The following is a 27,557-nucleotide window of genomic DNA, read 5'->3' as shown; positions in this document are numbered from 1 at the left end:
TAAAAAACTAGGTTATTTGATATCTTTCTTTTGTCTTAATGTAGGCATTTATTGCTGTAAACTTCCCTCTTAGATCTGCTTTTGCAGCATCCCATAGCTTTTGATATATTAGGTCTCCATTTTCATTGGTTTCCAGATACTTTTGGATATCCCATTTGATTTCTTCTTTGACACACTGGTTGTTCAGGAGTGTTTATTTAATATCCACATATTTGTGAATTTTCCAGCTTTCCTCCTGTTATTGATTTGTAGTTTCATACCACTGTGGTCGGAAAAGATACTGGGTATGACTTTGATCTTCTTAAATTTGCTAACGCTTGTTTGTGACCTATCGTAAGATCTATCCTGGAAAACGTTTCCTGCACACTTTAGAAGAATGTGTACTGTGCTGCTGTTGGATAGGATGTTCTGTATATGTTAGATTGGTCTAACACAGGGTTCAAGTTTCATGTTTCCTTGATTTTCCGTCTGGATGATCTATCCATTGTTGAAAGTGGGGTATTGAAGTGTTTTACCATTATTGTATTGTTGTCTATTTTTTCCTTCAGATCTGTTAATATCTGCTTAATATATTTAGATGCTCTGATGTTGGTATGAATATATTTGTGATTGTTATATTTTTGATGAATTGACCACTTTATTATTGTCTAATGACCTTCTCTGTGTTTTGCTACTGTTTTCAGGTTAAAGTCTACTTTGTCTGATATAAGTATAGCTACTCCTGTTCTCTTTTGGTTCCCAATGGCAAGGAAGATCTTTTTCCATCCCTTCACCTTGAGTGTATGTTTCCTTAAAACTGAAGTGAGTCTCTTGTAGGCAGCATATACCAGGGTTCTATTTTTTAATCCATCTAGCCACTCTATGTGTTTTGATTGGAGAAATCAATCCTTTAACACTTAGAGTAATTATTGATAGGTAAGGACTTATTAATGCCATCTCATTAACTGTTTTCTGGCTTATTGGAGTTTCCTTGTACCTTTCCTTCTCTCTTGCTGCCATCCTTTGTGAACTGCTGATTTTCCATTGTGATATCCATTGATTCCCTTCTCTTGTTTGTGAATCTACTGAAGGTTTTGTTTTGTGGTTACCATGAGGCTTACATTAAGACATCTTAGAGATATAAATTTATTTTGCACTCATAACAATTTAACTTCTATTGCACACAGAACCTCTAATCTTTTATTCCCTCCTTTATTTCATATTTTTGATGCCACAATTTACATCTTTTTCTACTGTGTATCCATTGATCAACTGTGGTAGCTATGGCTCTTTTTTAAGACTTTTATCCTTCAACCTTTATACTAGAGTTAGGTAGTTAACACACCACCATATTACAGTATTCTGTATTCAGTATCCTCAATCTGACTATATGCTTACTTTTGCCAGTGTGTTGTATATTTTCATATATTTCCATGTTACCAACCAGTGTCCTTTCATTTCAGCTTGAAGAACTCCTTTAGGCATTTCCTGCAGGCAGATCTAGTGGTGATAAACTCCCTCAGCTTTTATTTGTTAGGGAAAGTCTTGTTTGTTTGTTTTTTCTGGTCCAGGTCTTTTATTTTCTTTATACCCATCATGCCATGAATTCATAGGGAATGGGCTACAACAGTTCAGGCTCCTTTCCATTGGTTCTCACAAAGTGTGCTTCTCTGGGTGGAGCAGGCTGGCGCTTCAGTTGAACCCAAGTACCTTTCTCTTTGGCTTCCTTCTTTTTCTGATCATTTTCCTTCACCCGTTTCAGGAAGCTATCTTGGCTCTTAGAGTGCTTAATATGCTTGATACGCTCATTAATTCTCTTGGCAAGAATCTTGCCCTTGTTTGTTTACAATGATGCCAACAGCGTGCTGGGTTAACATTGTAGACTCTCCCAGTTTTGCCGTGGTAACATTTGTGGGGCATTCCTTTTTGAACAGTGCCCATTCCCTTGATATCTACAATAACACCTTTCTTGTAGATTCGCATGTATGTGGCCAAAGGAACAACTCCATGTTTTCTAAAAGTCCTAGAGAACGTGTAGCAGGTGCCCCTTTGTGTTGGTCATTTTGGCAAATACATTTTCATATAATTTCTGTGGCAAGGAGACCGAAGAATGCTTCAGATAACCCATCAAAGCCAAATCACTGTTACAACGAATGCACACTTCACTTTAAATGGTGAGAAGAATGCCTGAGAAACAGGGGGAGGGATAGGAGGCTCCGGGAGCCACGTGCGTAGGGAAAGTCTTTTTTTTTTTTTTTTCGGTACGTGGGCCTCTCACTGTTGTGGCCTCTCCCGTTGCGGAGCACAGGCTCCAGACGTGCAGGCCCAGTGGCCATGGCTCATGGTCCCAGCTGCTCCGTGGCATGTGGGATCCTCCCGGACCAGGGCACGAACCCGTGTCCCCCGCATCAGCAGGTGGACTCTCAACCACTGCGCCACCAGGGAAGCCCATGGGAAAGTCTTTTTCTTGCCTTCATTTCTGAAGGGCAACTTTGCGGGGTATAGTATTCTTGGTAGTTTCTTCCATTCAGCACTTCAAACATATCATCCCCTTTTCTCCTGGACTGCAAGGTCTCTGTTCAGAAATCCATTGATAGCCTTATGGGGGTTTCCTTCTATGATTTTTTTTTCTCTTGCTGCTTTTAAAATTCTCTGTCTTTGATTTTAGACAGTTTTATTATAATGGGTATTGGACAAGATCATTTTGGACTGAAATTTTAGGGTAACCTATGAGCTTCATGAACTTGGATGTCCAAATCTCTCCCCTGGTTTGACAGGTTCTCAGCCATTATTTCCTTTACATAAGCTTTCTACTCCTTTCTTCCTCTCTTCTTCTCCTGGGATTCCAGTGATGCCTACATCGTTTCTCTTAATGGTGTCATGAAAGTCCCACCAGCTTTCTTCATTCCTTTTCGTTCTTTTTGTTCCTCACATTGGATATTTTCAATTGATCTGCCTTCAAGCTCACTGATTCTTCTGTTTGGTTGTCTGCTGTTAAAGCTCTGTGTTGAATTCTTCAGTTCTGTCATTTCATTCTTCAGCTCCAAAATTTGTTTGGTTCTTTTTTTACATCTTCTATCTCTTCATTAAACTTCTCATTTTGGTCTTATGTTGTCTTCCTGATATCATTAAATTGTTTATCTGTGTTCTTTTGTAGCTAAGAGTCTTTGGAACAGTTATTATGAATTCTTTGTTAGGAAATTCAGGATCTTTATTTCTTCAGGCGTTACTGGAGGTTCTTTTGGTGGAGTCATGTTTCCCTGATTCTTCATGATCCCTATAGCTTTGCATGTCTGCACATTTGAAGAAGCAGTCACCTTTTCCAGACTTTACGGGTAAGGGAAGACTTTCACCTAGGGGTGGGGGCATGCTGGAGTGCGCTGTGGCCCTCGGTCAGTGGTGCGGGGCACCAAGAGCAGGCGCATACGGTGGCACCAGGTCCGGTGGGGCATGTCTTTTGGCTCAGGCTGCTAGGGTCTACATCATCAGCAACTGTGTGTTCCATGGTGAGTACTGCTGAGGGTCCATAGTGGCCGCAAGGGGTACTGAGGTCCATAGTATCACTTGGGGTCAAGTGGCTAGACACCAGGATAGGCAGAGATGGTGGCCAGAGCCAATGATGTGCACACACTCAGCTCTGAGGGCCAACTGCAGGTGCCTATATAGTTTCAAGTGCCTATATAGTGCCTGCCAGTTGCAGACACACAGACAGCAGTAGGGGCCAAGGCAAGCAGCAAGGGCTGGGACGAACTATAAGCTCACTAGCAGCTGTGGGATTCCTACCATGGCCCTGCGGTAGCTGCACACTTCCCAGCCCCACAAGCCATGCACAGTGTAAGGGAGGCTGGTGACGGGTTGGGCCAGGGGTGTGCAAGTGCATAGCTCAAGTGGCTGGTGGCAGGTCAGTGCAGCAGGGCAGGCTAGTGACAGAAGACAGGGCCTGATCCAGACCAACATGTAGCTGTGGAGGCTGGTGGCCGGAGTGCTCTCCTGTGGCTGCCAGGATACCCGCTCCCAAACTGCACATTGCAGTGGAGGCCTGCAGTGTGGAAAGGCACAGCTGGAGGCACTAGCTGCAAGGAAGCACATTGTGGCGGGGTCAGCTGTGGAGGTGTAGGCTGCTGTCTTGCACTCACATGGCCACAGAGGGCTGCTTGCTGCCCGTGCGGTTCCCAGGCTCCCCAAGTGCAGGGGAGGAGAGTGGGGAAATGGAGCAAGGAAGGACTTGGGCTTCTGGCATCAGTGAACGTGAATACCTATAGGGCAAAAGTTGCTGAAATATGCAGGGGTCCACGGTGGTGAAATCTGCTAAGTTTTTCTGCAAAGCAGGTCACTGAGAACCACACTCACTCCCACTGCATGGCTGCCACTGGTATCCCCTGCTTTTCTTCCTTGCTCCCAGCCATTTCAATACACTTCAGTTTTGCCAATCTGGGTGGGAGCTTCGTGTGGTGCTCTGAAAGTCTTGGGGAAACTGGTTACTTCCTCCATTCTTCCTTTCCTGGCCAGGGGAACTCTTCCTATCTGGGAAGTTCCCTCATGGCACTGAGCAACCCCGACTTGGGGGAAGGGATAATGCAGTCAAAATGAAGCTGTCTTCTTCCTTCTTTTTCTTGCAGTTATTCTCAGGTTTTTGGTTCCACTGTATCACTAAATTTTCTCAAGTGGACTCTGGAGCTCTCCCAGAGCTGTTTTCATTAATGGATAGCTAATTGTTAATTATTGTGGGGAGATGGAGACTGAGTTCTTCCTTTCCAATCTGGATGCCTTTTAATGCATTTGCTTAACTAACTGCTTTGTGTAGAACCTCCAGTATCATTATGAATAGAAGTGGCAAAAATTGGACATCTTGTCTTGTTCCTAATCTTAGGGGGAAAGCATCTAGTCTTTAACCAGTAAGTATGATGTTAGCTGGGGCTTTTCCATAGAGATCCTTTACAAGATTAGGAAGTTACCTTCTATTCCTAGCATATTGATTGTTTTCATCATGAAGGGGTGTTGAATTTTATAAAATAATTGTTCCGTGTCTGTTGAGATGCAGTGTTCACCCTTTATTCTATTGATGTGGTGTATTACATTATTTTATTTTTGATGTTAAATACACCTGGCATTCCTAAGATAAATCCCACTTGGCCATGGTATATAACCCCTTTTATATATTGCTGGATTCAATTAGAGTATTTTGTTGATGATTTATCCATCTATATTCGTAAGAGTATTGGTTTGTAGTTTTCTTGCGCTGTGTTTGGTTTTCTTACCAGGGTAACATTGACTTCATAGAGTGAGCTGAGAAGAAATCCCTCCCTTCCTATTTTTTGAAAGACTTTGTGAAGAATTGCTATTAATTCTTCTTTAAATGTTTGGTAGAATTCACCAGTTTTACCTAAGCTTTTCCCTGATGCAGATTTTTTTATTTACTAATTCAATCTATTTACTTGTTATAGGTCTTTTCAGATTTTCTATTTCTTCTCAAAACAGTTTTGTTAGTTTGTGTCTTTCTAGGAATGTGTGCATTTCACCTACATTATCTAACTTGTTGGCATACAGTTGTTTATAATATTTGCCTATAATTCTTTTCATTTCTGTACAGTTGGTAGTAATATTCCTCTTTCATTTCCGATTTTAGTATTTTTAGTTTTCTCTTTTTTGCTTTGTCAGTCCAGCTAAAGTCTTATCAATTTGGATGATATTTTCAAGGGACTAACTGCTTTTATTGATTTTCTCTATTGTTTTTCTATTCTCTATTTCATTAATTTATGTGCTAATCTTTATTATTTCCTTCCTTCTATTTGAATTTGTCCTCTTTTTCCAGTGTCTTAAGATGGAAGGTTAAGTTGTTTATTTTGAGATCTTTCCTTTTTTTTTTCAAGGTAGGCATTTACAAATATAAATTTCTCTCTGTGTACTGCTTTAGCTGAATCCTAAATGCTTTGGCATGCTGTTTCTTCAGTTTTATTCATCTCAAAGTATTTTCTAATTTCCCTTGTGATTTATTTTTTTTAATATTTATTTTTTGGCTGTGTCAGGTCTTAGTTGCAGCACGCGGGCTCTTTGTTGCGGTGCGTGGGCTTCTCTCTACTTCTGACATGGAGGCTTCTCTCTAGTTGTGGTGCGTGGGCTCCAGAGCATGCGGGCTCATTAGTTGCGGCACATGGGCTCTCTAGTTGTGGCACACGGGCTCCAGAGTGCATGGGCTCAGTAGTGGCAGCACATAGGCTCCCTAGTTGTGGCACGTGGACTCTCTAGTTGCAGCATGTGGGCTTAGCTGCCCCACGGCACGTGGGATCTTAGTTCCCCAACCACGGATCGAACTGGTGTCCCCTGCATTGCAAGACCAATTCTTAACCACTGGACCACCAGGGAAGTCCCATGATTTCTTTTCAGATCCATTGATCATTCAGTAGTAAGTTATTTAATTTCCATATATTTGTGAATTTCACCAAGTTCACTGATTTTACTTTCTAATTTCATTCCACTGTGGTCAGAGAATGATTTCAACCCTTTCAACTTTATTGATGATTTTAACGGCCTACCACATGGTCTATCCTGAAGTATGTTCTACGTACACTTGGGAAGAAGATGAATTCTGCTATTGTTGGGTGGAGTGTTCTAAAGATGTCTACTTTATCTACTTGGATATAGTGTCATTCAAGTCTTCTATTTCCTTCGTGATCATTTGCCTAGTTTTTCTATCCATTATTGAAAGGGGGGTACTGAAGGCTGTGACTACTATTGTTGAACTTTCTATTTCTCCATTCTGTCAGGTTTTCTTTTATATATTTTGGATCTCTGTTTTTAGGTACCTATTTGTTTATAATTGTTATGTCTTCCTAACGGGCTGCCCCTTTTGTCATTATAAAATGTCTCTCTTCATCTCTAGTAACTTTTGCTCTGTTTTGTTTTACAGTCTATTTTGTCTGATACATAGCCTCTCCAACTTTCTTATGGTTACTATTTGCATAATATATGTTTTTCCTTCCTTTTACATTTAATCTATTTGTATCTCTGAATCTAAAGTATGTCTGAAGTAGAAAGAATATAGCTAGATCTTGTTTTTCATTCTGCCTGACAATCTTCGCCTTTTAATTGGATTGTTTAATCCACTGACATTTATATAGTTAGATTATGTTTGCCGTCTTACTTTTTGTTTTCTATGCTTCACGTCTTTTTCTTGTTCCCTATTTCTCACTGCTTTCTTCTGCATTAAGTGAATCTTTACAGTGTGGCATTTTAATTCCTTTAATGATTTTTTTCATTATACTTATTTTAAGTTATTTTCCTTGTGGTTTCTCTAAGGCTTATGAGAATACATTTCAAATTGATACTAACTTAACTACAGTGAGATACAATAACGTTACTCTTATATAGTTCTATTTCCTCTTCTTCCTTTGTGTGTGTGTGTGTGTGTGTGTGTGTGTATACACACACACATATATATGGTGTTTATTAAATCTGTTTGCTTATGTGCATTTTATTGAAAATGAGGTTCAACATTAGTGGAATAAATTTATTTTCCTATGTATAAAGTGGCACTTTTTGCCCTTTGTCATTTTATCTATTGGGGTTTTCATATTATTTTGGTCAATTTAAGAAATTCTTTTTTTTAATATATATACATTTTAAAAATTTATTTATTTAATTTATTTATTTTTAGCTGTGTTGGGTCTTTGTTGCTGTGTGAGGGCTTTCTCTAGTTGTGAGTGGGAGCTACTCTTCGTTGCGGTGCACGGGCTTCTCATTGCAGTGGCTTCTCTTGTTGTAGAGCATAGGCTCTAGGCACCCAGCCTTCAGGAGTTGTGGCTCGTGGGCTCTGGAGTGCAGAGTTGTGGCGCACGGGCTTAGTTGCTCTGCGGCATGTGGGATCTTCCCGGATCAGGGCTCGAAACCGTGTCCCCTGCATTGTTAATGGGATGAGGTTGCTAGAATTACACAGAAACATCCTTCTTATTTTATCTTTTAGTGTAGAAAATTAACCTTTTCATTTTTATTGCTTCCAATGTTTGAAACTTCTTAACCTTCTAAGATCTGAAACACATTAAAAGTTTTCCTACACATGGACCATAAACTCTAGGTACATAGCTAAACTTTTTTTTCTCCTTTTTTACAGATAAAATCTCTGTATGACTTACTCTGGTTTGTGCTAGAGATGCGGGTTTGTTCAATGAATATCAGAGACATAAACTATCTGTAGCTACATGCCACAGATACTCAGGTAGGTATTAGTGGAGATGCCAGTTAACACACTGGGTTCACTTCAGCTTTACATAGCATACTCTGCACTGCTGAGTGAGATAACACACCTCAACATATCAAATAATGTCATTACACAAATCAGGCACTGAATGTAATATCAACAAACGATTCAATGTTGTATTTGTTTCTATTTCACACTTGGATGGCCATCCTGTACATAATGCTTAATTCACTTAGATCACATTTTGATGGTGCTATGATTAGGATTTAAACTGATGTTCCTACAAATTGTTTACCAGTTTTCCCAAAACTATTAAAAAAAAAAAAAGAAAAGAAACCCTCTGTTTTAAACTGGAGATATGACAACTAAATGCAGATACTAGGCTACATCTTGCACTAGAAGGAAAAATAATGGTATAAAGGATGGCGGTATAAGGATAATGGTATAGAATAATGGTATAATGGTTCACTTAACAAAATTGGAATGGGGAAGGCAGATTAGAAAGATACATTTATTATAATAATGTTAAATTTATCAAAATTGATGATTATACTATTGTTATGGAAAGGATGTCTCTCGTCTTAGGAAATACAAGTCAAAGTGTTTAAGGGTAAAGGATCATGATATATGTAACTATTGTCACATGGATCAAAAAAAAAAATCCAAAAAACAAAACAAGCACCACATTCGTAATAGAAAAGTGCTTCTCAAACAAAGGTGATTTGCCCCACAAGGGGACATTTGCTTATGTCCAGAGACATTTTGGGGAGAGGGAGCTACCAGTATCTGATGGGTGAAGGCCAGGGATGCTGCTAAACACCCTACAAAGCACAGGTTAGCCCCCCAAAACAAAGAATTATCTGGCCCCAAATGGTGATAGCATCAAGGTTGAAAAACCCTGATACAGAGAAAGGAAATGATGGAGCAAGTGGGATAGAACGTCAACAATCGATGTATCTGGGTGAGGTGTATATGGATGCTGTTTTAATTTTTCTTAGCCTTATAATTTTTCTGTAATTTGGAAATTAATTCCAAATAAAACATTTTTAAAAGCCTTTTTAAAAGTACTTTGTTGTGATGATTACTTTATCATACATTAAACCACTGCAGTGAAAAGTGGACCTATTTGGGAACTCTCTATTCTATTTCACTGATATTAGACATCTTTTTTCCCAGTGCCACATTCTTTTCATTTCTGTTTCTATGTAATTCTAGCAACCTCATCCCATTAACAAAAAAAGAACTTCTTTTAAATATACATATACCTATGTACCTACATATTGATATCTTTACTTTTTCCAAATTAATTTGTTTTCTTATTTTTAAAAAAACATCTTATTGGGATCCTGAGTTGAAAACATTTTTTTAATCCAGAATGCCATCTCACATGGTTCTTTGGGAAACGTCTCCTGAAGACCTGAAGCAGTGAACATTTCTAGTGAGGAGTCTTTGAATTATCAAAGTCCTTAAGAATTGACAGTTCTTTGGAAATTAATGAAGCAAGGCATTTTAATATGTGTGCATTAAAAGTGCAAAGATCATATGGTTGGGTTGTTTATTTGCCTGATTATTTTTCAGGAAACAGTGAGTGAGGCTGGGCTCTGAGAAGCTGAAGTGGTGATTCCCCAATGAGAGCCCCACTCATGTAATCTAAGCTTTTCAGGGCCATCTAAAATGCAAAGTGATGTTAAGCCACACGTGATACTAAGCATATGTTTGGATTAGAACAATGTACTACAAACACATTTTCAAAGGTTCACACGTGGAAAACGCTTTTGTGCTTTTTAGGCCACAGAACCTTAAAGCCTAAGCGACGTTAAGGTACGCAATTAAATACATCTACCATAGACACACTTCTCTGCAAGGATCTGGAGCTCTGTCTGGAATACAGCAGAATACCAATATATCAATGAATTAGAAACCTGGATGCTATTTCGCTTCTATTCTATCTCTGTTTATTAATGATTTCTTCAAAGGTAAAATAATATAAATAGGTTCACAAGAGGATATGTGTTAATATATTTAATAAATGTCTCATAAAATCATTTTCATAGGTAAGCCAAGTGTAATAAAGAGAAAGACCTCATTTGTGGTAGCTGGCTGCTTTCGTGTCCCCAGTTCTCTCTTTTCCCTTTTGCCCTATATCCGGGTAACCTGATAAGAAGGACAGCTCACACCCTCAGGCCCTTGGCACTAAAATTTCAAATCATGTAAGCCCCAGACTGAGCATGGGAACCTCCACCTGGCTCACTTCGTAACTGCAATAAAAACTCAAGGCCCCGCGTTGCTCCTGTTCTACTCCAGACCAAACCAGAGCTATTCTCCTCGGGTGATACATTTGCTATTGGCTGTTGTGAGTCGTGAATCCTTTTACACAACCCACTGGAGCCCATGTGTCATTTGTCCCAACCTCCATAGTCTCCTGAGATAGGGGACTGCCCAGCATCCAGCAGGGGATGCTAGGGACCCAAATAAAACACCAACTGACTAGTTTTGCTTATTGATTTCTCAGAATCACTTGCCAAGGAGCTAGGAAGACTCCAGTCTCTAGGAAGTCTTCCAGAGCAAAGACCAGGAGAGTGATGACATCATGTTGGTATCCATGAATAAGTAAGGATTTGAAATATACTGAAGCAAATGTCTAAGACAGGGTTAATAATTCATACAACTAAATCTGAAGGGATAAAAATTAAACCATATGGAATGCAATACTGAAGACATATCTTCAGTTACACTTCTACTTTTATTATTTTAACAGAAACATTTAAAATGAAAAGTTTTCTTATACCTAAACTACACATTAAAAAGCAAAACACAGAATCCCAGCTCTCACCCAAATGGCACTCCAAGGGCACCAAGAGGAGTCACCAGGACTGTGGGGACCGCCGTGTAAGCCAGGAAGTTTCCAATCTGGCCAACAGCCACTGTCAAGAGAATCACAAGGGTATCACTGCAATTACAAAAATCTCTTTGAGCATTCATCACAGAGTTGAATTTTGCAAGACTGTGCTCTGAAAGGGCTACTTCTTTCTCATTACTGGTGAGGAAGGAAATATGGGGCATCATTTGCATGATTAAGAGTCCTGAGGGCAGAGGAGAGCAGGCCCCATAGTGTCACTGGCCCAATTAGTTTCAACCCTCTATGGAAATTCCCAGTCTAACCAGTAGTGACTGACAGTGGGTACAAGAGTATATTTCCACTTTCTTCTTAACACATCCCTGTTTTAAGATAGATCATGTAGAGCTTTCCATGTCCCTTCAAGTGGCCTGGGATCTATTCCAGTGACACACTGCTGGCACATCAAGTGGAAACACTACTGCCTGTACAGGGCTGTGCCTGGGGCTGCACTGAGATAGACAGATAGACAGACAGATAGATAGATAGATAGATAGAGCTTAAAAATGAGTTCTTCAATGAATCAATGTCTACTAGAAAATTTCTTGCCTAAAAGACAATGTGTGACAAAAAGACCTCAAGATATATCTGAAATATCTAACAGAATTTTTCTTTATATATGTAAAGGTCTGAACTCTAATTTTATTATTTTTATATTATAACACATGACCTCTGATCTGGTACTTAAGGCTGAGTGAAGAAACTCCTTTGTAAAACCAGTTGTGTGGGGCACAAGCTCACCAAATGCCCACAGCCCAACTACAAATGAGGAAGCAGGAGCTGCTTAATTTCTTCAGACCCAGGACAGTCTGACCTGGACAAAATTCAGGGCCAACAGCAGGCAGCAGGATCCTCTGCCTTCACCCTCCACTGTCACCCACCATCCCCGTCCTTATTCCAAAGAACAAGCTAAGCTCATCCCACCCCCTCCATCCAGCCCTGACAGATAAATGACTGATCTTACAAAAGGAGACCAAGCTCTTCACCACAAAGAGTACTTACTTGCAATTGTTCCTGCCCACCATACAATGTCTGTTAAATAGGAGGTACCTGTAAAAGAGTGAGACAAAAACATCAGGAAAGTACGAACCAAGAGGTTTACAAGCTACACACTTAAAAGAGGAATTTTTAAATAAAACTAAAATTGAAAAGAATGAATGCCATACTTTTATTCACCCTACAAAGAAACTTTAAAATAGTCTATAAAAGAGCAGCATGAGAAACGATTAAAAGTGGCAAAATACTTTCTGCAATCAACACAAGCTGACCCAAGCAAATAAAATCTTTATAAATTGTACTTTATTTGGGAGGGGGGCTCAACACATCAGCTAGAGACAAATATTCTTTGGAGTAACTTTTTATATGTTGATTTCAAACGAGATTTGACCTTCAAAGTCCAATTCTCTCATGCATTTACTGAAACCCATTTATATGATAATTTTTCTAGTACAGGGTTCTGTGACTTGCTACTTTAACAGGTTCATAATGTAGAACCTTTGTGACATGGCTCTTTTTGCAACCATGTGAAAATGGTTGAAAGCAGACCCTTACACTCACTCAATGATCGGACATTGTACACAGTGGTTTCCCTTTTACTCTCTTGGATTACCCTCTTATGCCCCAATGCATGCCAGGGCAGGCAGAGATGGGAGCAGGTCTCCTCGTCACATCCATCTCTCCTTTTGTCCTTCTTCAGGTATGTCAAAATGCTCCTAGTCTAACAGGATTTTTTCACTTCAGACTAAAACACCTAATCTATTTGGATGTTTTAATTTGCAGTAATTTGGTATAATGAACATAGGAAGCCAGGCTGCTTTTTTGAGGAGCAGAGCTACAGGTATTTAAAAAGTACTTTTAAGAAAATGAGACCAATAAGTAATGATAGAGTGGAAGGAATGGTCTAGTTCAAATAGCACCATGTGGTAACATCACAGTAAAAACTGATTCAGGCAAGAACCATCAATCGAGACTAAAATAAGTGAATGAAAGTTTGCTGAGGGACAGGATTGCCACATAACCTCCATGAATCACCTCCACCAGCTTTTTTATTAATCACAAAGAGAAAAAGTTATCTTTACAGTACTCTAAGACTCTGACGGACATCACCTTAACTAAGTGGTCAAAGTTGACACCATCAGCAGTGGGACAAACCAAATCCTGCGCCTCCTGAGGGCGCATTGAGAAAGGCAACATCACATCTGCAGTACGCCTGCCAGACTGCATCACCTGAATCTAATCATGAGGAAATTGTGAAATGGTCCACATATCAGCTGGCCCATACGCTTCAAAATCGGCAAGGTCATGAAAGACAAAGGTACTGTTGCAAATGACAGGAAACTAAAGAGATGTGACTAAACACATGATGTTAGATGGGAAAAAAAGGCTGCTATAAAGGACAACATTGGGGCAACTGGCAAAACTTCAATATGGATTGTTGTAGATAATTGAGTAACAAAACCCTTTCACTTTCTGCATGAGAATGCGACTATAAAGCTGACAGCCATGTGGCCAGGGGACAGCACTTAAGGTAAAAATGACCTCTGATGGGCTAATGGCATCTGACTGGAGGTTGGGCTCCCCTGGTGCAATACCTCTGAGAATAGGAACAGCTCTTTCAGGGCCTGGGAGTCCTGCCTCTATGACTTTATACTGGAGGGCATGAGGCTTGTAAGGCTGGGCAGCTGTGACACCGTCTGCTGCAGTTCTGCCTCTGGGCCCCTAAACCATGCTCTGCCTCTGCTACCAGGCTCCAACAGAGAGGGCCTGACACTGGCTGTGGCTCCTGTCCCGTGTCCCTCTGAGTCTGTCTGATACAAATGTGGCCCATGATGTCCTACATATCAGAAAGTAGAGCTGAGCTGAAGAATGCCCTGCAGTGAACACTGCAGAACAATGATCAACTATTAGTATAGAATCCTTGTTCAATTTCCCAAATGTGCTAAATCACGCTGTGGCTATTTTAGAGCATGTCTTTTACTTACATGTGGAATCTGAAAAAAAAAAAAGACACAGAATTGTCAAAGCAATCCTGATAAAAAAGAACTAAGCTGGAGGCATAATCCTCCCAGACTTCAGACAATACTATAAAGCTACAGTAATTAAGACAGCATGGTACTGGCACAAAAACAGACAGATCAATGGAACAAGATAGACAGCCCAGAAATAAACCTATATACCTATGGTCAATTAATCTTCAACAAAGGAGGCAAGAATATACAATGGAGAAGACATTCTCTTCAGCAAGTGGTGTTGGGAAAGCTGGACAGCGTCACGTAAATCAATGAAATTAAAACACTCCCTCACACCATGTTCAAACATAAACTCAAAATGACATAAAGACCTAAATATAAGACATGACACCATAAAACTCCTAAAAGAGAACATAGGCAAAACATTCTCTGACATAAATCATAGCAATATTTTCTTAGATCAGACTCCCAAGGCAAAAGAAATAAAAGCAAAAATAAACAAATGGTATCTAATCAAACTTAAAAACTTTTGCACAGCAAAGGAAACCATCAAAGAAACAAAAAGACAACCTACGGAATGGGAGAAAATATTTGCAAATGACACAACCAACAAGGGCTTAATTTCCAAAATATACAAACAGCTTATGCAACTCAATATCCAAAAAACAAACAACCCAATCAAAAAATGGGCAGAAGATCTAAATAGACATTTCTCCAAAGAAGACATAAAGGTGGCCAACAGACACGTGAAAAGATGCTCAACATTGCTAATTATTAGAGAAATGCAAATCAAAACCACAATGAGGTATCGCCTCACACCCGTCAGAATGGCTATCATCAAAAAGTATACAAATAATAAATACTGGAGAGGGTGTGGAGAAAAGGGAACTCTCCTACACTGTTGGTAGGGATATAAATTGGTGCAGCCACTATGGAAAACAGTATGGAGGTTCCTTAAAGAACTAAAAATAGAGCTATCATATGATCCAGCAATCCCACTCTTGGTTATATACTGGAAAAAGATGAAAACTCTAATCTGAAAAGATACATGCAGCCTGATGTTCACAGCAGCATGATTTACAATAACCAAGACACGGAAGCAACCTAAGTGTCTATCAACAGATGAACAGATAAAGAAGATATGGGGTGTGTGCGTGTGTGTGTGTGTATACACACACACACAAAATGGAACATTACTCAGCCATTAAAAAGAATGAAATATTGCCATTTGTAACAATGTAGATAGACCTACAGAATATCATACTAAGTGAAGTTAAGTCAAAGACAAACATTATATGATAACACTTACATGTGGACTCTAAAAATAATGCAAATGAATCTATATACAAAACAGAAAAAGACTCACAGACACAGAAAACAAAATTATGGTTACCAAAGGGGAAAGGGAGGGGCAGATAAATAAGGAGTATGGGGTTAACAGATACACATTACTATATATAAAATAGAAAAGCAACAAGAATCTACTGCATAACACAGAGAACAATATTCAATATCTTGTAATAACCTATAATGGAAAATAATCTGAAAAAATACATATAAATAACTGAATCACTTTGCTGAACACCTGAAACTAATATTGCAAATCAACTATATTTCAATTAAAAAAATTTTCAACAAAACCAAATTTATAGATACAAAGAACAGATCAGTGGTCTTTATTTAATTATTGTTATATATGTTACATTTTTTATGTTACAAACCCAACAATATATTGTTGTAACTTATAATAAAGGTAATGTTAACTTTGTTATTTTATATCCTAAAGAAGCTTAGAAAACAAAGGAAATCAAGTATAAACTTATAGTAGACCTTTTCATTGTTATAAAATGTCCTTCTTGGGCTTCCTTGGTGGCGCAGTGGTTGAGAATCTGCCTGCCCATGCAGGGGACATGGGTTCGAGCCCTGGTCCGGGAAGATCCCACATGCTGTGGAGCAACTAAGCCCATGTGCCACAACTACTGAGCTTGCGCTCTAGAGCCCACGAGCCACAACTACTGAAGCCTGCATGCCTAGAGCCCGTGTTTCACAACAAGAGAAGCCACAGCAATGAGAAGCCCGTGCACCGCAACGAGGAGTGGCCCCCGCTCTCCACAACTAAAGAAAGCCCGCGCGCAGCAAAGAAGACACAATGCAGCCAAAAAAAAATGTCCTTCTTTGGCTACAGTAACAATTTTTGCCTTAAAGTCTGTTCTGTTTCATACTAGCATGGCCACTCCTGCTCTCTTTTGCGTATAAGTAAATATTATTGCTTATTATTTAAAGTAACTGTGAACACATTTCATTCTAGATCTTGAAGCTTGTTTTTATAGCAGATGCACACAATAATTTACTCAACAGCTTTTCAAAATTCTATATATAATATTCAAAAGATTTTAGGGACTCTGAGATCAAGGAATCAGTCACAATCTTTTCTGTTGGGGGTCTATGCTGGGGGCAGGGAAAGGCCAATTCCTTTTACTGTGATGAATACAGTTTTGTCCTGAGTGCTTACGCAGTCATGGGATCACTGCTACAGCAGCAGCTAGAATGTGGGCAACACTCGGGCAGTGAAAGCTTATCCAAGGATGCCAGCACAATGGGACCCACTGAGGCTCTCCTCTTTCACTGCTATAGTTTTCCCCACACCATTAACTACCACACAGCACGTGCTTTTGACAGTCTGAAATGGACTGTCACTAATACGGGGAAGAACCTGGGATACCACGTAGCCAGGGCTAGAGAAATAACAAGCCTTTGGTCTCCCTTTAGTCAAAGGGTACAGGTTAGTTCCAAGTGTTTAGGGTCCTCCCACTCATACTCCCCAGGAGGAGCTTGTGTTTGCTGAAATCCAAAGGTATTGCGATCACCCTCACCTTTTAAGCCAATATTAGGCAAAATTTTTCTGCTTCCATGGACATTAAGTAAGTTAAGATTTTCTGTCGGGATACTTGCCCCACACCCCTAACTGTAGATCAAAGTGATACTGCTCTCCATGGCCCCCAAGGGCTCCAGCTCAGCAATATCCCCAGTGCCCACGGAAGTAGCCTATGGCTCTTCTTGCCCATCCACCTGTGCCTAGCATCCTCACGGAGCTGGCTGCCCCAGGTTCCATCCTCCTGCAGCCAGGAATTCCTAGGAACCTGCATTGCATGTTAGCCATTGGCCCTGTCATAGATATTATTTTCTTATGTCCTAAAATGACTTGGTTTCTTCACAGTTTCACCTTCATCACTGTCCCTAAAAATCCTAAAGTTACTCACCTGACACCCTCAGGAGGCACCTGTTCAAGCCTATGGCCATGCTCATCCTCTTCCCAGCTGATGCCTGGGACTTTTCAAGTTCTCTGGCCTTAGCAAGAACAAGGAACCTCAGAATTGTAGAACACTGGTTTTCTGTTTGTTTATTTGACTATACTCATGCCTCCTCCCCTCCACTCCTAGGTGTGGGTTGCAAAGGTAGCAATACCTAAAGTCTAGAATTTTTTTCCCCCTCATACTGGAAACCTTGGATGAGAGTTGAACGGTTGTTTATAACAGCTGAACTACAAGACAAAGAAGTGTTGTGCAAATACAAAAGAGACTTGTCAGGATGATAATATCAATTGGCATTGATGTTGTCCAACCATGGACTCGTGGCTTTTAAAACCTTCCATTTAGGTTTAAATGTGTATCAGAAACGTCCTTAAAATATGACTTTCTAGCACAAAAATACAGGCAGTCATCTAGTTTATTTACTTGCTGATTATACCGCAGCAAAACTGCTTCCACTCGTGTGTGCTCTGTACAGCAACAACAGAGTTGCTCCTATCAGCAAAGCAAGAGTGGATCACTAAGTCCTTTACGAATTAATTAATGCCTTAACTTTAAAAAATGTGTAAAAAGATGCTACATAGTTTTTACAGAGTTCTTAAAAAAGGACTATCAAGAAAATTTCTTTCCTGACACCACCACAGCTAGATGAGGGCATTAATTAGACTCAATTTGAGCACTTGGTATTCACCAATTTATGAATGGATTTAGTACTTGAAGTTCTTTTGTATGTTGGCTATTAGATATGCAGAACTTATTTTCCTAAAGAAATAGTTGGGCAATCTTGAAAAAGAAGAACAAAACTGTATGACTTATACTATCTGATTTTAAGATTTAAAAATTAGATTTTTTAAGATTTTTAAAAAAGATTTAAAACTACATAATCAATACAGACTGGCGTAAGGATAGACATATACAATAAAACAGAATAGAGTTCAGAAATAGACTCACACATGTACAGTCAGATCATGGACTAAAGCAACAGTATAATTCAGTAGGGAAATTTCCTCAACAAGTGATGCTGAACCAAATGGATACCAGTAGGGAAAATACTGAACCTTGATTCATACCTCACTCATATACAAAAATTAACTCAAGATGGCTTACAGACCTAAAGGTAAAAGCTAAAGCTATAAAACTCCTAGAGGAAAACACAGGAGGATGCCATTGTGACCTGAGGAGAAACAAAGATTTTATTTTGGCAGAAATCAAAAAGTACTAACCACATAGAAGGAAAAAGATGATGTTAGACTTCATCAAAATTAAAAATTTCTGCTCTTCAAGAGGAAACATTAAGAAAATGAAAAGACAAGCCTCAGAGAAAATATTTGCAATTCCTAAATCTGCCAAAGGACTTGTAACCAGATTATACATACATGTTACATATAATGCACACTATCAATAATAAAAAGATATAATCCATTAAAATACAGGCAAAAGTCTTGAAAAGACACCTCAAAAAGAGTGTATACAAATGGCCAATAAACTCATCAAAAGATGCTCAATATCATTAGGTATCAGGGAAATGTAAATTAAAATCACAATGAGATACCACTGTACACTCGCCAGAATGGCTAAAATTAAACAGATGACAACACCAAATGTTGGAGAGAATGTGGAGCACCTGAAACTCTCATTCATTACTGATGGGAGGGTAAAATGGTACACCTGTAGTTAGAAAGTGTTCAGCAGTTTCTTAAAATTTAATTATATACCTACTGCATGATCCAGCACTGCATAATCCAGCAATGCTCCAAGGTATTTACCCCAAAGATAAGAAGACTTTAAGTCAAAAAAGAATTATGTAAGAATTGTCATTGCAGCTTTCCTCAAACAGCAAAAATTTGGAAACAACCAAATTTTCAGAATAGATAAGTAAATTGTGGTATATTCAAACAATGGAACACTACTTAGCAATATAAGTACGACTGATACATATATCACGATGAATATTCAAACCATGATGAAAGAAAGAAAGAAGAGTAGACATAAGAGAATACATACTGTATGATTCCATTTATATGAAGTTCAAGAACAGGCAAAACTAATTCAATCTATGCAGATGGATACTAGGAGAGCAGACCCTCTGGTGTAGGGAGGACAGAATGAAAAAGAACATGAGAGAACTTTCTAGGATGACAGCAATAATCAATTTCTTCACCGAGGTGCTGGTTACACAGGTATATTTATTTGTCAAAACTCACCAAACTGGGACTTTCCCAGTGGTCCAGTGGTAAAGAATCTACCTCCCAAGGCCACGGACGTGGGTTCAATCCCTGGTCAGGGAACTAAGATCCCACATGCCGCAGGGCAATTAAGCCCTCGTGCCACAGCTATTGAGCCAGCGCACCTCAACTGGAGAGCCTGCGTGATGCAAACTACAGAGCCCACGTGCTCTGGAGCGTGTGTGCCATAACTAGAGAGAGAAAACCCTCACGCCACAACTAAAGAGAAGCCCACACACCACAACGAAGATCTGGCGTGCGGCAACTAAGACCCGACGCAGCCAAAAATAAAATAAATAATAAAATAAATAAATAAAAAAGAATAAATATTAAAAAAAAATCATTCTTGTAAAAAAAAAAAAACACCTCACCAAACTGACCCTTAAGATCTATGCAGCTGACTATATGTAATTATACTCTAATATTTAAAAAGAAAAAATAGTTCATAAACAATAACTAAACTTCTAGGTTAGCCCACACAATGCTGACCATAATGCAATAACCATTGTGACAGTTTCTCACAGTTTCTGTGTGGAAATGACATTCGATGTTTCACAGGGAATAAGTCCAGTATATATTAACACATACTCCCTCCAGGGAAGCTCTCTATCAAATGTTTACCGGAAGCATCACGTTCCTTGGTGAATACAAAGACTTATAAAGACTCCCAAGGCATGGTGTCTGCCCTTGAAAAGTGTTCTCTTCCTCCTCACTTTACTGCAGCATTTTCCCTCTCCCTTTCTCTGAAAACCAGGGCTGCCCCCACTCACCCTGAGTACAGAGAAGCCAAAGTGGCCAATTCCTGTTTCCACGACAGGTAGATGTCAGACATTTATACCTGTACTGTCAGGCTCTGTTGATGTGAACAGAACAATCTAAGAATATGAGCCCTCAGTCATGACTCCTATACACACACGTACTATACTATACACGTACTATATATATGTACGTGTATACTATACACGTACTATATATATGTACTATACACACATACACACAGTTTATTGAAACATCACCACTTTTAAAACTCTATTTTGGGGCTTCCCTGGTGGCGCAGTGGTTGAGAATCTGCCTGCCGATGCAGGGGACACGGGTTCAAGCCCTGGTCTGGGAGGATCCCACATGCCGTGGAGCAACTGGGCCCGTGAGCCACAATTACTGAGCCTGCGCATCTGGAGCCTGTGCTCAACAACAAGAGAGGCCGCGATAGTGAGAGGCCCGCGCACCGCGATGAAGAGTGGCCCCCCGCTTGCCACAACTAGAGAAAGCCCTTGCACAGAAACGAAGACCCAACACAGCCATAAATGAATAAATAAACAAAACAAAAAAAACCTTGATATTTATTTTATTATTCTCTATACCCTACATATGTGTTATATATTTTTTGCACACAGGATTTATTCATTAAAATTCAATTTTGAAATATAAGTATTGAATGTGACTAGGAAGAAATACACCCTAATTGTAACAGTGGTTACCTGAAGGTGAGGAGATGAATGCTTTTTATTTTCCTATTCATAATTGTATGTACTTCCCAGATTTTAAACAATGACCATATTTCTATAACCAAGAAGAAGATGCTCTTTTAAAAGCATGACTATGCCCAGGTTCTGTGAATTCATATATACTCTGCTGAGTAATCATATCATACCAAAGAGCTCTGACTGGGCATGAACATGCAAGGTAAACCCTCTGCCTGCCCACCCTCCCTGGCTGATCCAGGCAATATCTAAAAGGGGTCAGTTTACTGTCACAGGTTCCTGGCCCGGAAACATTAGGGAGTGTGGGGTTAGGGAGTGTGGGATTGAGCATATTCTTCTTGAAAAGTGGTCTTTTTAAGCCGCTCATGGCTACATTTTTTTTTTAAAAAAAAGGACTGGGGCTTCCCTGGTGGCGCAGTGGTTGAGAGTCCGCCTGCCGATGCAGGGGACACGGGTTCGTGCCCCGGTCTGGGAAGATCCCACATGCCGCCGAGCGGCTGGGCCCGTGAGCCATGGCCGCTGAGCCTGCGCGTCCGGAGCCTGTGCTCCGCCACGGGAGAGGCCACAACAGTGAAAGGCCCGCGTACCGCAAAAAAAAAAATTAAAAAAAAAAGGCCTGGTTGGTTACTCATTAAGGACTTAAAGGGCTGGAAATATAAATTACATTATAGTTTATACTACTTATGTATAAATATTTTTGAAGAAAAAATATACTCTGTCCAACAGAAATTCATCAACACCAAAGGTATTTCATGTAGGAATTTATATTAGTGATCTATTCCCACATTTGTCACATGAAAATGATAAGAAATTCTTATTTGCCTTAGTTTCGGGGTATTATTTATACTTAATGTTTGGGGTATTATTATACTTATTTATAATAAAACAGTATCGGAGTACCAGCTTTTTCCACATAGACTGTGAAGCCCCTCATTAGAAAAGTCTTACCTATAGGTGAATTTATGTATCTTCCCCCCCACCTTTCCCACTGGGAGCAGCAGAGAAAAACCACCTTCAAAGTCAGCCCAAGCTGGGTTCAAATCCTAGTGCAACCAGTCCTGTATCGGGTGCATGCCTCAACTTCCTCTCCTGTATCACACCTCCTGGGATCCATGTCCCTATGCCATCCCCTCCCACAGTTGACCTGGGCTGGCCCTGAGTACACCAACAGAATGTGGCAGAAGTGGTATTGCCAGACCTCCAAGGCTAGGGCACAGGGATCCATTCGGCGCTCACCTTAGTCTTTGGAAGGTTTGGTCTAGGGGAAGCTATCCACCATGTAAGGGGTCTGACTTCCCTGAGACCACTATGGTGTAAGGAAGCCCACGGTAGCCACGTGTGAAGAGAGTATATGGAGGGATGAAAAAAGGTGGTGGGGGGAGGCAGCTCAGGAACCATCTTGCTGTCTCAGCTATCCCAGACAAGTGATGAAGAAGTCATCTCAGATGACTCTAGCCCCAGCCACCATCTGACCGCAACCCACTGGAGACCCCAAGGAAGCGGGGCCCATCTGAGTCCAGTCAGCCCATGGAACATGACAGATGCATGAGTCAGGGACATCATAAGTCTTCTGTAAGTAGCAGCCTTCTTTATCTTCTCTTCTCATGGAAATACTATCAAGTAAACCAGATATGTACAGGCTGTGGAGCCATTCAAATGCTCTTAACACTCACCCTATTCTCACCATGTTCCTTATCAACGATCTCCCCTTGGAGCTAGATAGATATCAGGGTTACAGATTTTCAGATCTAGCAGTAACTCTGGATTCTGTTACTTAGTAGAGGCCACAGGTAAATGAGGTCAGCTCTGAATAATTTGAAGAAAGCTCAGAAATAAAATACGAGGTTTGGTTTTACCCTCTTTACTCCAGGGTTACTCATGGCCAATTAGATAGCATTACTGAGTGTCCACCATATGCCTCCCAGTGGACAGGACATGTGCCCTGCCTTGAAGAGCCAGGATCCAGGCGGAGCACAGACCAGTGAACAAGCCATCATACCACAGGTTTCAGGGGCAGGAAGGGGCTGAAGACAGGCACCAAGAAGACATACGGCAGGAGAGGAAGCTGACCCCATCTGTCAGGGTCTGGAGGGTTTACAGAAGCTGGAGGAACTAACCACAGAGTCAAAGGGCTGCAGGGGTGAAGATAACATGTGTGTGCCTCAGCTCTGGGTTTGGGGGTACATGCACCTAGGTGTGTGCCTGGGAATGGCAAGAGAGGCAAGGAGAAAACATGTACATTCCATGACCAGAGAGCACATGCCCTTCAAAATCAGTACAGAAGGCTTGAGACTAGCAGGTGGGATGCTTGGATCCCAGTTTCCACTCTCACAAGACAACTCACTCATCTTCCGAGCATCTTAACAATGTGACTACACCAATAGGCTGTACCCCTCTCAGGAAGGAGACTATGAAATCTGAAAAGGACTTTTTCTATGGTGTTAAAATATATATATAATATTTAGCATTTTAACCATTTTTAAGTGTACAGTTCCATGGCATTAAGTACATTCACCTTGTTGTGCAATCATCACCACCATCCATCTCCAGAACTAACCCATCCTCCAAAACAGACACTCTGTGCCCACTAAACACTAACTTCCCATCCCCCTCCTCACAGCCCCCTGCAACACCATTCTACTTTCTGTCTCTGTGAATTTGACTATTCTAGGTACCTCATATGAGTGGAATCATACAAGCTTTGTCCTTTTGTGACTGGTTTATTTCACTTAGCATAATGTCCTCAAGGCTCATCCATGTTGTAGCATGTGTCAGAATTTCCTTCCTTTTTAAGACTAAGTAATATTCCTTTGAACGTATATACCACAATTTGTTCCACATTTTCTCTACTGTGAATAATGCTGCTATGAACATGGGTGTGCCAATATCTGTTCAAGTCCCTGCTTTCATTTCTTCTGGATATACATACTCAGAAGTGGAATTGCTGGGTCATATGGTAATTCTACATTTAATTTTTTGAAGAACCTCCCTACTGTTTTTCATAGCAGCTGCACCATTTTACATTCCCACCAACAGTGCACAAGGGTTCCGATTTCTCAACATCCTCACCAATGCTTGTTATTTTCTGCTTTTTATGTTTTAAACAATAGCCATCCTAATGTGTGTTAGGTGGTATCTCCCAGTTTTGATGAAAGGGATTTTAAAAAGATCGTGGTTCTTCCTGGCCTAGGACATTCTACATAGAGTCACTCATCTATGCAATTCTATGACTTTCCTGAGGCTGTCTCCACAATGTCTGTCTGAGGGCAGGACATCATCCCCCCCAGTTAAGAGGCTCCCAGGACATCCTCACCTATTCACCAGCACAGAATTCTAATGTTGCAACTGGCTTTCAACAAATTATCTTCAGACTTGATGGTCACCTTGTTTCTCTCTTCTAAGCTCTGCTTCAAGTGGGCTCTAACACTAAACATACTATCAATGACCTGTGGCCCCAGGTGTCCCCTGCCCTCTTCCCATCTTCAGGGTCTTCCAAAGCCACACCAGGAGTGAGGCAGTTCACCTTGAGCCTGTGCTGTGGATGGTGCTCCTAGCCTATCCATTCCATTCCATGAATGATATTCCATTCATTGGGAAGGTCCTTTCAAGAGTGAAAGCTGGTAACAGAGAAAGCTGCACCCCAACTCCTCCCCCACAAAGGAAGGGCTGTGACCAGAACTTGGTTCTCCTGAAGCTGAGACTTGAAAGAAATGCTGGTGCACGGCAGTGCAATAAAGCTGAAACTTTCAGTGAGACAGCTTTTTACAGTGTAAGACCATCAGGTCTCCCTTAGCACAAGAACTTGACTCCCCAGTTTTTAGCCACCCCCTCTTTCCTCCGATCTCCCCCATTTCAGTCATTTCACAACGGCCAACTATGCTGCTTATTAGCAGAGGTAGAAAAAGGTTTCAGGGGGAGTAGATGCTAAAACTATGCATCCTCAATACCTACAACAGTGCCTGGCACATAATAAGAGTTTCGTGAATATCTGTTGAACAAATCAAAACTAAATTTATCAAAACAAGACTGTATGTCTGTCTTCCACCATTATGAGCAAGCCAGGTAGCTTGAATTAGTAGTGGTGGGTAGTAACTGGAGAAGTATGAAATCAGCAAATATCACATTTTCACTCATTTATTTAAGGACATAGTATGCAGGTATAAATAAAAGCATGAATTTTTTTTTTTCAGGTTGCTGTGTTTTTTATTTTCTTAGTCACTAATTCCCTTGAACACATAAGCTGAGCTGAAATAACATATTTAGTTTTACTCAATAATTATTGTTTTCTGGTAACTGAAGTCTATATTCAGGTTTCCTTAGATTTTACCTAATGTCTTATGGCCATGTGTCCTCAGGCTCCTCCTGGCTACGACAGTCTGTCAGACTTTACGACCTTGACAGGAGGACTGGTCAGGTATTTTGTAGGCTGTTCCTGAATTCAGGTTTGTGTGCTGTTTTTCTCATGGTTAGACTGGGGTCATGGGTTTTGGAGATCATGTACCTATCCTATCAAGGGCACGTGTGTTGTTTATTTTTGAATCATGACAAACATGCCACCCACCCCTGGAGCCCCTCAAACTGACATGTGCTCCCTGAAAAGTGCGCTACTGCCAGATGTCCATTTGTTACCTTAGAGATACATCTGCATCCTAGGGAAACCACGCTTGGTTTTATTTAGATTTTATGTACAGACTGCAATGTTTTCACTTCGAAGTTGAATTCTTTAACAAATATCTATGATTTTATATTTTCACTCAATATTGTAGGCCCCTTTATCTCTTTCCTCAGTTCACTCCTGGCTGATCATCCAGGGCACTCAAGAGAGTTTCACTTGCATTATAGAATCTGAACTATTAAATAAGTTTACTTATCTTAAACCCATGACCTGGCAGTTTCCTCCTTTTTTTTTTTTTTTGCGGTACGGGGGCCTCTCTCACTGTTGTGGCCTCTCCCATTGCACAGCACAGGCCCCGGACACGCAGACTCAGTGGCCATGGCTCACGGGCCCAGCCGCTTGGCGGCATGTGGGATCTTCCCGGAACAGGGAACGAACCCGTGTCCCCTGCGTCGGCAGGCAGACTCAACCATTGCGCCACCAGGGAAGCCCTAACACTATTCTTGTAGAACGACCACAAGGCTCTCTCAGTCCTTCTGGACACGTTCATTTTCAGTTTCAAAGCATGCTACATCTTGCGTTCAGTAAACTGTCTCAGGCCTCTCTTATTACAGAAGAACACTGGCAAAGAACTCTGCTACATCTTAACACTTTCCACATTGATAAGCAGTGGTGTTTGGTGGCTTATCCACCCAGGGAATACTCAGTTGGCCCATTTTCGGTGGTTCTAATCTTCCTTGAGTGTTCTTCACACCGAAGATCACTTGTAGTCATAAGGACCCCAGGAACAGAAGCCACAGGAAAGGTCAGAACTCTCGCTCGACCCTGAGAGCGAGCGCCTCCTTGGCCCGCAGGTCCCACTCCGGCCTGCCTAGCACACAGCTCTTACTTCTGCACTGGTGTAGCCAATGCAGGGCGAGAAGTCAGCAGGTCCTGCCCTCCAAGTGCACCCCAGGCCGGAGTCACAGCAAAGGCGGGAGGCCCGTCGCTCCTTCTGAGCAGGCACTGGGCTCCGACCATTCGCGGGATACTGCAAACAGGAAGCTTTCCCTAGCAGCTGGTGGGTGCGGGTGACAGGGACGCCTGGGCGCCAACCAGAGGGCAGGTCGGTGGGATGCACGGCTGCAAAGCGATTGGGTCTGGGAGGGAGGAAAGAAGTCAGCGGGAGAAACCTTATAAAACTGAAGAAGGCTTCGCCAGCGCTGGGAAGGGAGAAAAACCGTGGCGGCGACACAACTACCACCGCTCAGGGCGCACCGGCCGCCTCCAGAGCTGCTGGAGGACTAGGCTCGGCCGCGGTGGCGGCGCTTCTGGCGCACAGGACCGCGTCCGCGCCTGCGCTGCGGGTGGTCTGGGGCCTCGCGCCCGCGCAGCTGGCCCTCCGAGCCCCGCCCCGTCTCCGGACCCCACTCGGGCGACGACCGGAACACCCCACCCCGCGGCTGCTCCCCTCCCCACGGCCGGCGGCTGCTCCCTCCACGCCTCCGCCCCCACCCCGAGCAGGGCCGCGGCCCGCCCTACCTCGCCGCTTGGCGCGCACGATGCCCTTCTTCTGCAGCACGAACGTGGACCCGTTCACCAGGCTCGACACCACGGCCACGCCCAGGCCGAGCGACACGGCGGCGGGGCTCGGGCTGCGCGCCCCCTCCCCGGCCGCCGCCGCTGCAGCCGCTGCAGTCCCCATTCCGCCGGCGCCCGCCCTCCGCGCCTGCGCGCTCGCCCGCCGGGCCTGGAGGCGGGGGCCGGCTCCGCGGCCCAGAGCCACTGGGGTGCGGGGGACCGGGGTTCTGCAGGGGCGGGGTGGAGCCCGGGCTCCGGGAGGGGGGAGAGGGGGGAGGAGGGGGAGGAGCGCGTTAGGAGAGGCGGCGGCGGCGAGGAGTGGGGTGAGGT

General features: G+C 41.8%; 1 protein-coding gene and 1 pseudogene across 1 annotated transcript in view; both read right to left on the bottom strand.

Annotated features, from left to right (window-relative positions):
- NIPA1 (NIPA magnesium transporter 1) overlaps positions 1–27,351 on the bottom strand; it is a 41,545-nt gene extending 14,194 nt beyond the window's left edge. The window contains exons 1-3 of the mRNA XM_029225623.1: positions 27,189–27,351; positions 12,072–12,119; positions 11,007–11,097 (exon numbers count right to left, since the gene is read on the bottom strand). Of these exons, the coding sequence (XP_029081456.1) occupies positions 11,007–11,097; positions 12,072–12,119; positions 27,189–27,351 (302 nt within the window). The remainder of the gene's footprint in view (positions 1–11,006; positions 11,098–12,071; positions 12,120–27,188) is intronic.
- On the bottom strand, positions 565–6,071 carry LOC114897014 (annotated as a pseudogene).
- Positions 27,352–27,557: the final 206 nt, after the last annotated feature.

The sequence above is a fragment of the Monodon monoceros genome, unplaced genomic scaffold (genome assembly GCF_005190385.1).
Source record: "Monodon monoceros isolate NGI ecotype Baffin Bay Population unplaced genomic scaffold, NGI_Narwhal_1 Super_Scaffold_16, whole genome shotgun sequence".
Lineage (NCBI taxonomy): Eukaryota > Metazoa > Chordata > Mammalia > Artiodactyla > Monodontidae > Monodon > Monodon monoceros.
This window is presented reverse-complemented; position numbering and strand designations above follow the sequence as displayed.